This window comes from Brassica rapa, chromosome A06 (genome assembly GCF_000309985.2).
Source record: "Brassica rapa cultivar Chiifu-401-42 chromosome A06, CAAS_Brap_v3.01, whole genome shotgun sequence".
Taxonomy (NCBI): domain Eukaryota; kingdom Viridiplantae; phylum Streptophyta; class Magnoliopsida; order Brassicales; family Brassicaceae; genus Brassica; species Brassica rapa.
The window spans coordinates 7,892,051-7,902,776 of NC_024800.2; the positions used below are offsets into that span (position 1 = coordinate 7,892,051).

At 37.3% G+C, this 10,726-nt stretch overlaps 2 protein-coding genes across 4 annotated transcripts; one reads left to right on the plus strand and one right to left on the minus strand.

Annotated features, from left to right (window-relative positions):
- The first annotated feature begins 2,494 nt into the window (after positions 1–2,494).
- LOC103872721 (respiratory burst oxidase homolog protein E) lies at positions 2,495–8,909 on the plus strand. 3 transcript variants are annotated; one of them, XM_018659473.2, is made up of 15 exons: positions 2,495–2,704; positions 3,317–4,243; positions 4,390–4,549; positions 5,412–5,460; positions 5,554–5,667; positions 5,758–6,192; positions 6,473–6,856; positions 6,938–7,033; positions 7,129–7,244; positions 7,330–7,503; positions 7,596–7,749; positions 7,825–8,016; positions 8,118–8,246; positions 8,339–8,417; positions 8,550–8,909. In XM_018659473.2, the coding sequence occupies exons 2-15, from the start codon at positions 3,328–3,330 to the stop codon at positions 8,657–8,659; spliced, it is 3,108 nt and encodes a 1,035-aa protein (XP_018514989.1). In that variant the 5' UTR covers positions 2,495–2,704; positions 3,317–3,327; the 3' UTR covers positions 8,660–8,909. The 3 variants fall into 3 exon arrangements, with proteins under 3 accessions (XP_018514989.1, XP_033128459.1, XP_033128460.1); XM_033272568.1 differs by having other exon boundaries at positions 7,596–8,016; XM_033272569.1 differs by lacking the exon at positions 2,495–2,704 and adding an exon at positions 2,759–3,112 and having other exon boundaries at positions 7,596–8,016.
- A 453-nt stretch (positions 8,910–9,362) lies between these two features.
- Positions 9,363–10,538, minus strand: LOC103872722. Its single transcript, XM_009151152.3, has 2 exons — positions 9,901–10,538; positions 9,363–9,703 (listed from the first exon to the last, which is right to left on the minus strand). The coding sequence occupies exons 1-2, from the start codon at positions 10,089–10,091 to the stop codon at positions 9,571–9,573; spliced, it is 324 nt and encodes a 107-aa protein (XP_009149400.1). The 5' UTR covers positions 10,092–10,538; the 3' UTR covers positions 9,363–9,570.
- Positions 10,539–10,726: the final 188 nt, after the last annotated feature.

Below are 10,726 nucleotides of genomic sequence, written 5' to 3' on the forward strand. Positions count from 1 at the left end.
CACACACTTTTTAACTAGCTGCGACGTTTTTCGACCCCCAAAAGCCCAAGCGGTATTGCTAAATTAGCCCACTACATATATCAATAGTATAGCACGCGAGTCTCTTCTATTTCTCAATTCCAATTTATTTTAGGCCCATCCTAATATTTGACAATTTAACGAACTCCTTGATGATGTCTTTTTTTTTTTTTTTCTTTTTTATCAAACCATTCCATTTCATTAAAACTTTAAACAACAGAGTTTCTAGTTCCTAAAGAACTGCATGACAAAAAAAACAGAGAGTTTTTGGCAAGTTCGTCTGCTTGCACATTACAACTACGAGCTACAAAGCGATAGGAAATAGAGTTAAGGGATCGGTTCAACACGTAAATGTCATGGAAGATCCCTTTGAGGGCAGTCACAGACTTGTTTCCTGTGAGCAATTGGATTAGACATCGAGAGTCTGATGAACAGACAATGTCTTTTAGTCCAGCCAAAATAGCCTTTGAGAGTCCTTCTTTTAAAGCCAGAGCTTCTGCAGCAAGTGCTGAAGCCACATATCTTCTTGTTGAGCTTCCTTGAAGGATGATGTTCCCTGATGAGCTTTTTATCACCCATCCCAAACCACCAGCACAACTGGAACTGTTCCAAGCCGCATCTGAGAAGAGGAGAGGCAGTTACCGTAGTGTGGGAAAGGTTGGTCGGAGAGTTAGAGTCTTTAGGTGAAGCAGTAGGTTTTTCCGGCTTTTGAGTAGCTGACTGCCACTCCTTTGCATTCTTTATAGCCTTTAGCACCATGTCTGCTTCCGAGAAAGACTTGTCTTCGAACAGTAATTGATTTCTACTAGTCCACAAGACCCAAAATATCCAAGGGTACAAGGGATTAGACAGTCCAAGGGGAGGGAGATTTACCATCCCGGTGCACGCCTTGAGCAAATCCTCCATTGAGTGACAGGAGCTTCTCGACGGAACGCAAGATGCTGGGAGAAGATCCCACACTTTGGCCGCTACAGGACCCTTGATGATGTTTATTTCTGAGATATGATAGAAAATATATTATCAATACATACACCATAATCTGTAATGTGAATCAGCAATAGTAGGGTTATAGCTTCATCATAAATACAAAGTAAACTAATGCGCATTTCTTCTGGCTAGTACGTAGAAGCATTTCCAGACACGCACAACATCAGCTAAACTATAGTCTCCTAACTTCCTTATTTTAGAACTCAAGCCTCAGAAGTCAGAGCAATTAGGAAACTAAAAGTGAATTTATTTTATATCTGTTAAACCTTAAGCGTATACTCTAGTCCTGATATATATTCAAATTTAAGTATTGTCATGGTAATATATATAAATATGTTTGTCCTAAGCTTTGATTCTGTCTTCTTATATCAGTTCTTTTTTTTTTAGATTCTCCTTCTTAATTAAAAGGTATAGATCTTTCTTTTTCAGATTCACATACATAAATTAGTGAGATATGTATGATGTAGAGATTGCAACTACCAGAATAGTACTTGAAATAGTTTAACAAGTTATAAAGGAAACAAAGCACATCTATCATATTCCTTGTCATATAAATTGATATTGTCAGCCAATGCGATTTATAATTATTAATGGAGGAAGAATACACATAGAAAGAGCCGTGGCCTAGTCTAACATGGATTTCAACATGAGTGGAATGCACGTTGCTGGCTGCTACGAGTGCTATCAATATTTCTGTATTAGTTCTACCATATTAAACTCTTCTTAATTAATGTAAATATCCGTGCGCAATGTGTGACTATTACCATGTTGCTACATTTTGTTGTTATTCATCACCACGTTAGAACGTTTTGTTTTTCTTAAAATCTATCAGAATATTATTTTAAAACTCCCAAGAGATGTTCTTATAAAGAGAAAAATTTAAAGAGTTTCGTAGCTATCCATTTCACATGTTTTCATAGTCTCATGGATTAGTCCTATATTTGGTTATTTGCCATTTAAACGAGGTAAATTGCGAAATCTATAAACTGAAATAATTTTACAATCTAATAGTGGCGAAGAATAATATTTAACCAAATTACACCTAACCCGAGTACATTCCCAAGACTCTTACTCCAACATCATAGACTATTCTAAAATCATGGAACAAATAGTTTGACTATACCAGAAATTCCGAAACCGACTAAAATGCTAAATGATAGAAGCATGACCAATGGTCGAAACCTTGGCCTGATCTCTTAATAGACGGTAGACACTACAATGGCCCATACAGCCCATAAAACAACCTGAAAATAGGTAACAAAGGAAAGAGAGATTCTAGAAGAGGAGGAGGTACTCAAAACTTTGGACGTACAACATTGGCTATGTACTGCTTTGCGACAAAGCGTAGCATTTAGGTTTAATAATCACTAAACACGAACCAGAAGTTTCTGTTCCTTCAATCCCCTTTATGTATATATATGCTCTGGTCTCCGTTCATTACATTACACTACACATCTCTTTGACCACCTTCTTCTTCTTCGCCAGTTCATTTTTTTTTTTAAATACCTAAAAATTTATATATAGCGTATAAACTAATTACGTATTCTTGTCTCCCACTCTCTGCCTTCTCCCTTAATATATCCATATTAATTAAAGTTAGGGCAATATAAAGCTGTCTTCAAGTTTCGACGTGTCGTAACATCCTGAGTTTATGCCAGCGGATCAGACAACAATTCTTTCCCTTTGCATATTCATTAAGGTACACTGCCCACAAATGTCACTAATACCGATTATGATCATAGCAATAAAGATTACTGATTGATTAGTGGTAATAGTTAATGTTCTTGGCATTAACTTTGGCGGCGAAACACATGAACTAAGATATTGTGAATTAATCACATACGTTAGACCATAACCCAATATTAATATATTCCCATCCAGTTTTTTTTAATGGTAAACAACAACAACTAATCTTTATATCTTTCGCAACAATAATATTTGATAATTAGTAGAGGTGATTAGTTTAAGTAGATAGGAAAAAAGATACACACATACAAATTAAAAGTTAAATTAAAAATCAAGAAGAAGAAAGGCAAACAACAACTGTGAAACACGACTTGGCCACACACACACACACACAAAAAAGAAAAACTAAGCGTTGAAAATTGTGTGTAATTGTTTGTATCGATCGGTTGAGAAGTGCCTCTCTTGTTTTCTGATTTTCTCTCTCTTTTATTGTTCTTTACACATTCTTCTTCTACATTATTTTCTTTTGTTTTCTCACCTTCTTGTCTCTTCTTCCATGGCCATCGGTGAAAATAAAAGAGGAGATATATAAATTTAATTTAATATAAATCTTATATTTGCGTAGGTGGTTGATTAATGAAGTTATCGCCTCTGAGTTTCTCAACGCAATCTAGTTTCAGTCACGGCGGAGATGGTTACGACGACGGTGTGGAGCTAAGACCGTCACCATCCACCGGCGGCGCAATGCTGCCGGTTTTTCTCAACGGTTTGACTCGTGATGGAGACTCTGGAAGCGGAAGCAGCTGGGAAAGAGAGCTCGTGGAGGTGACTCTGGAGCTCAACGGCGACGACTCCATCGTCGTCTGCGGAATGTCGGAGGCCACGTCTGATTCTCAGCCGAGATCGGTGAACGTCTCGAGAAGGCTAACGAGGAGTCTTTCCACGACGCCGACGAGGATCAGGCAGACCTTCGGGAGGTTACTTAGGTCGGATTCAATGAGACCAACGACTTCTTCAGTCTCCACGACGGATACGGGAAGGTTAACGAGGAGTCTATCCACGACGCCTTCGAGGATCCATAAGACGTTCGGGAGGTTAGTGAGGTCGGACTCGACGAGGACGACGACTTCTTCAGCCTCCCGGGAGAGAGATTTGGAACGTCAGCCGGCGGCGACGGAGACGACGGGGAGGTTAACGAGGAGTCTATCGACGGCGTCTTCGAGGATTCGGAAGACGATTGGGAGGTTACTGAGGTCGGACTCGACGGCTTCTAGAGATGTGGAGCGTCAGGGGGCGGCGGGGACAGAGACGCCGATCATGTCCGCGAGGGATAGACGGAGGGAAAACGCAATTCTACAGCGATCAACGTCGAGCGCAAAGAGAGCGCTTAAGGGGTTACAGTTCATCAACAAAACAACGAAAGGAAACAGCTGCGATTGTAATCGTGATTGCGATTGCGATTGCGATCAGATGTGGAAGAAAGTTGAGAAACGATTCGAAACGCTTTCTAAAGAAGGGTTGCTTGCGCGAGAAGATTTCGGAGAGTGCGTTGGTAAGTTAAATATTAAACCCACAAATTAAAAGAATCTATTACATATAAACAAAACCCGTTTAGATGTCGGAACAAAGACATGTTTAGATGTCGGAACAAAAACTACTTAAGATTTTTTTTTTTTTTTTAATTTGATAAAAATAAAGGGATGAAGGATTCGAAGGAGTTCGCGGTTAGTGTGTTCGATGCTTTGGCTAGAAGAAGAAGACAGAAGCTGGAGAAGATAACGAGAGATGAACTTCACGATTTCTGGTTACAGATATCTGATCAAAGCTTCGACGCGCGTCTTCAAATCTTCTTCGATATGTACGTTTCTTTCTCTTGTGTTTGTCTTTACGTTTATTAACTTTTGCGGGAATGACGCATTGCAATTTGAAAAAAAAAAAAAGCACAAGAAAACAAATGGGTTTGATCCAAGTTCACTTAATTAGCTGATGACTTTAATGATTGACGATAATGTTTATCTGTAATTAGTAGTATCTTTTTCTGTATCCTGAAAAATGCAGATGACCTCTCTTATCAACTTTGCACTTTTAATAAATTTAGGTTTTTGTGTGTGTTAATATCCAATTGAGTAAATTTTGTTAAATAAAGAAAGTAATTAGCTCAACCATCACTCTTTGATTGGAGATTGTTATCTCTTTAGTGAGAGCCTACCGTAATTTCACAGTAATTTTCTACATTTTAGGGAATTATTAAGCATAAATTAAAGATATGTTGCAATAAGATGCGCAAATGCAATTGGATATGTTAGATGAATCATTTAAATCACGTGGTGTTATTAGCCGTTGGATCTGTTAGCTCACGCAATCAACGGTGAGAAGCATTAAGCGAGTTTGACTAATGGGCTGTGGTTTACTTGGTCCAGTAAAACAGACTTTCAATAGATTTTCAAAAAGAAGTTTCCTCTTTTTAGCTGTTTCCCGCATTTAGTTTTCTTGCAAGTGAGATAAACAATAGGCCATGACTCTTAAATCCACCAAATCAGAAAAAGGTTTTGCGTTTTTTTTTCCCATAATTTTACCAAACATTTAGTTCAACTAACTTTCCCATTTTTCTGCTTTGACAAAACAAAAAAAAAACTTTGGTTGTGATATATGCTTCAAATATTATTTTTTCATTAATGACTCTGCTATAGTTTTTGAAGTTCTCAGTGTTTTGTCACCAGGGTTGACAGCAATGAAGACGGGAGGATCACTAGTCAAGAAATCAAAGAAGTAATTTCTTTTATAACATATTAATGCAAACACATGAGTTACTATTACAACAATCAAAAGATCATAGAATAACGTTTATACTTTGCAACACAGCTTCTAATGCTAAGCGCATCAGCAAACAAGTTAGCAAAACTCAAGGAACAAGCAGAAGAGTACGCATCTCTGATCATGGAAGAACTCGATCCAGAGAATCTTGGATACATTGAGGTAAACTAGATAATAATAATAATAATAATCAGCAGAGATAATGCAGTCTTTTACCTTCACATACCATCCATGTTTGTTTTGTCGTATCAGTTATGGCAACTCGAGACACTCTTACTTCAGAGAGACGCATACATGAACTACAGTAGACCGCTTAGCACGACAAGCGTTGGAATGAGTGGAATGAGTTCACCAAGACGGAATCTCATTAGACCTCGTCATGTGGTTCGAAAATGTAGACAAACGCTTCAGTGTTTGGTTCTAGATAACTGGCAACGAATATGGGTTCTGTTATTATGGGTCATTGTTATGGCCCTTCTCTTCGTCTGGAAGTTTTTTCAGTACAGAGACAAAGCTGCGTTTAAAGTCATGGGTTATTGTTTAACCACTGCTAAAGGAGCTGCAGAGACTCTCAAGCTCAACATGGCTCTTGTTCTGTTACCTGTTTGTAGAAACACCTTGACTTGGCTGAGATCTACACGCGCTCGAGCTTTTGTTCCTTTTGATGATAACATCAACTTCCATAAGGTAAAAAAATATTCCCTCCATTTCGCCACATTCTTCGCGCATGGATTAATAAAATAATTAAAATGTATTTATGTTTTTATTAATTACATATGTTTAATAAATAGTATTTGAATTAATTAAAATTATTTATAAATCAAATGCATTTTGTAATTAATATTAAGCTCAAAATAGTTATAAATTGTATTAAAATTTAAAAATGATATATTTTAAAATAACCTTCTTTCACTCTTCATCGATACAAATCTTGAGATCAAGACTGTTTTGCTTCTCTGTGATGCAGATTATTGCTTGTGCCATAGTGATTGCGATACTAGTTCATGCTGGTACTCATTTGGCGTGTGATTTTCCACGGATTATAAACTCGAGTCCAGCAGATTTTGCATTGATCGCTTCTTACTTCCATGGTGTTAAGCCTACATTCAAAGACCTGATGACAGGTGCAGAAGGAATCACTGGGATCTCTATGGTGATCTTGACAACCATCGCCTTCACATTAGCATCAACTCATTTCAGGAGAAACCGTGTGAGGCTACCTGCACCACTTGATCGGTTAACTGGCTTTAACGCCTTTTGGTACACTCATCACCTTCTAGTGGTTGTCTACATAATGCTCATTGTGCATGGGACCTTCCTATTCTTCGCTGATAAGTGGTATCAAAAAACTGTAAGCAGAAACCTAAATCTCACTTTGCTCTTAAACTTAAGTGGTCAAAATGTTACTAAAACGTAAATTAAAACCTCACAGACTTGGATGTACATCTCGGTTCCTCTGGTGGTCTACGTGGCAGAACGAAGTCTGCGAGCTTGTAGGTCCAACCATTACTCTGTCAAAATCCTCAAGGCAAGCCACCTTCACTGAGAAAGTTCTTCTGCCTGTTAAAAAAAGTATATGAGTAAACAAAAAACATAACATATTCCAAATCTTGATCTCTGCAGGTTTCTATGTTACCTGGGGAAGTACTCAGCTTAATCATGTCAAAGCCTCCTGGATTTAAGTACAAGAGTGGTCAATACATATTCTTGCAGTGTCCAACAATCTCTAGATTTGAATGGTGAGTACTGATGACATATTCGTAGTGTTTAGCAAACATCTCGACAGTTTCACATATAAAGATGTTATACCTAAACCTTCTCCAGGCATCCGTTTTCTATTACCTCTGCGCCAGGAGATGACCAACTTAGTGTTCACATCCGAACACTCGGAGACTGGACAGAGGAGCTACAACGAGTTCTAACAGTGGGTAAAGATCTTTCAACATGCGTGATTGGCCGATCGAAATTCTCTGCCTATGGCAATACTGATTCATCACAGTAAATACCAATACACCTCCTTTGCTTCCCACTACATATTTAGATACTACTTAGTATTAACACGCCTTGTTGATTGATCATGCATTGGACAGACAACCAAAACTATTAGTAGATGGTCCATATGGAGCCCCAGCACAGGACTACAGAAGTTATGATGTCTTGCTCCTAATTGGATTGGGGATAGGAGCTACTCCTTTCATAAGCATACTCAAGGATCTACTGAACAACTCAAGAGAAGAACAAACAGTAAGCCAGACTCAGTGCACCAGAAGAAACCTTTTGCCGCAAATACATAACATCTCTTTACTTGTTCTGGCGCAGGACAATGAATTCAGCAAATCAGATTTCAGCTGGAATAGCAATACATCTTCATTTACCACAATAACTCCAAGTTCAACACAAGGAGGGAAAAAGAAAGCAGTGAAGGCTCACTTCTACTGGGTCACAAGGGAGCCTGGATCCGTTGAATGGTTTAGAGGTGTAATGGAGGAAATATCAGACATGGACTGCAGAGTAATAAACATTTCTATTCATCACCACTTACTTAACCTGTAGTAATTGATCGATAATACTAATATATTAATTCCTTTTTCATTTTTAATCTCGTGAAACAGGAGCAAATTGAGTTGCACAACTACCTTACTAGCGTATATGATGAAGGAGATGCAAGATCAACTCTGATAAAGATGGTCCAGGCTTTGAACCATGCCAAACATGGAGTTGATATTCTATCCGGGACACGGGTAAGAAAAATTCTAATATATCATCAGACCAAAACATAATGTCCCAATGTTACCAAACCATTAAGAAGATATATCATCATCCATTGTAACAGGTGAGAACACATTTTGCAAGGCCAAACTGGAAGGAAGTCTTCAGTAGCATAGCAAGAAAGCATCCAAATTCAACAGTCGGTAAGTACTACTCTATACAATCAGCTGCTAATGAATTAATACCACTGGGCAAATAAAATATTGAACTTGTTTGCTAATACATATCAAGGCCAAGAAGCATTATATGTAAAACTATTGATCTTATTGGTGCAGGAGTGTTTTACTGCGGCATACCAACCGTGGCAAAGGAGTTGAAGAAGCAAGCACAAGAAATGAGTCAGAAAACAAGCACACGGTTCGAGTTTCATAAAGAGCATTTCTAATTTATGTCAGCTACGATCATCACTTTCCCTTTTGAGTGAGAGCTTGAAAATCAAGCCAGCCAGTTTCAAAAAAAAATAAAAAAAATCAAGCCAGCCATTATTTTTTCTTTTCTTCTCATGCTAACTTCACAGTCACTTAGCAAAATAGATTACATTCACTATGTCGCATGGAAACATTGTCCTGCATATTTGTATAGACCGGCCTAACGGCATGATCAAAATAACAACAAATATAAGTTTCTTTACTGAATGATAAGCGGACTTAAATTTCCAATACCACAAAGTTATTAGCAGTCACCGAGGAAGAACATATTAAACAAGAAAGTTTTCATCGACTAAGTGCCTTCTATGTAAATTGGTACCCAAACGCATTCAAGAAGAAGAGAGTAATGATCGATATGACTTTATATTTTCATACAATTACAAGAGTAGGAATTTGTTTTTAACTATAAAAGCTCCATGTAGTCGATCATAGAAGATTACTCAATGACTCACCAGCACAGTTTCATAATCTTACACAATAGAAATGGTTTAGCTTTTTATGGGTTTATAACTCGATTTGTATGCTCTAGCTTTCTTTTAGTTTTGCTCTGTATGGTTTCTTGGAGTAGTGTAATCCAGTGTGATATACCCTTAGATTCCAAGTTGTTTTAATTGTACTTAGTGAAGACTTTGTAGCTACTGTGTTTTTAGTGTTGTGTCCATTGAAAGTACTGTTTCAAAATTTACATTACACGGTACGCATTTGCTGCATCAATAGTTACTTCACACAAAAGAATATGTATGCGTCTCTCAAGAGGTGATCACTATCCCCATTACCACAAACTGTGACTAGAGGAAGAGAATATTAAACAACAAAGTGCCTTGAGCACAGTAAAACACATTCAAGAAGCAGAAGAGAGGTATGGAGTTTAATCATCTCTGATTTTTCTGAGAAGCTTAGAGGCCCAGCTTCGGACCCGTCTCTTAAGCGTATAACCCACAAACACTCCAGCGACAAAGAAAACAGCGCACAGCTTTGTACACGTCCAGGCCGATACTCCACTGCCACCCAACAATAAAAATAGTCACAAATTAAAACATAACAAGTAAACTAATTGCATATTAGTAAACTCTAATCTCCAACTTGTTTGTCCTAAAACTCGATCTGATCGGTTCTGTTCCTCAGGTATAGTAAGGATCTTAGAATATTTCAACAAATCATTACAAATTCAAAATCTTTCGATGATGAGGCAGATTACCTGGGAGTTCTTTTGACCAAAACTGCGGAAGTGTCGTATGAAGTTGAGTTACCTCCGCCGCCGCCGCCGCCGCCGGCTCGTTTCTCCTGGATTAGATTATCCGCGAAATCAGAAAGAGAAGAGGAAGAAGAAGAAGCTGCCGATTTCGCATCTGTCACCATCTTGCTGAAAAACTTCTCTACTCCCTCCATCGCTCGCCAACTGATTTAGGGTTTAGGGTTCTCAATGCCGGTGAGGAAAAACTCTCTGGTTAAAGTAGTGACTTGCCGCCCGCGCGTTGACCAAATATTAAAGGACAAAATTGGAATTTTGTACTCATAACTCGGTGACATTAGACCGACTGCAATTAAAAAGAGAACCGATCGGTTAACCATGAGTATTTGCGAATGGAATGTTTCAATTTATTTTGTTTTTTTTTTTGTTTCTTTCAAAATGTAAAAAAGGAAATGAAATTTGATGTAAAATAATTAGAAACAATGCTACAACTGATATGAGTTTATTACCAATAGTTTTCACAGAATATTTGTTTATGAGAAAATTAAAACTAAAAAGGAGAAATAATGAAAGATTGTTCTTATTTATGAAACATAAAATGTTTAATATTTTTATATTTGTAAATTTTAAATTAATTTTAAATTAATTTTAAATTTGATTATCTAAACTTTAAATAAAAAAAATATTATATAAATATAAATATTTTATTTATTTAGATACTCTAACAATTAATTAATACAAGAGTTTACAGAACATTTTTTAAACTATAAAAGTTCATGTAGTCAAACATACATGCTTATTCAATGACTCACCAACACAGTTTTATGACTTT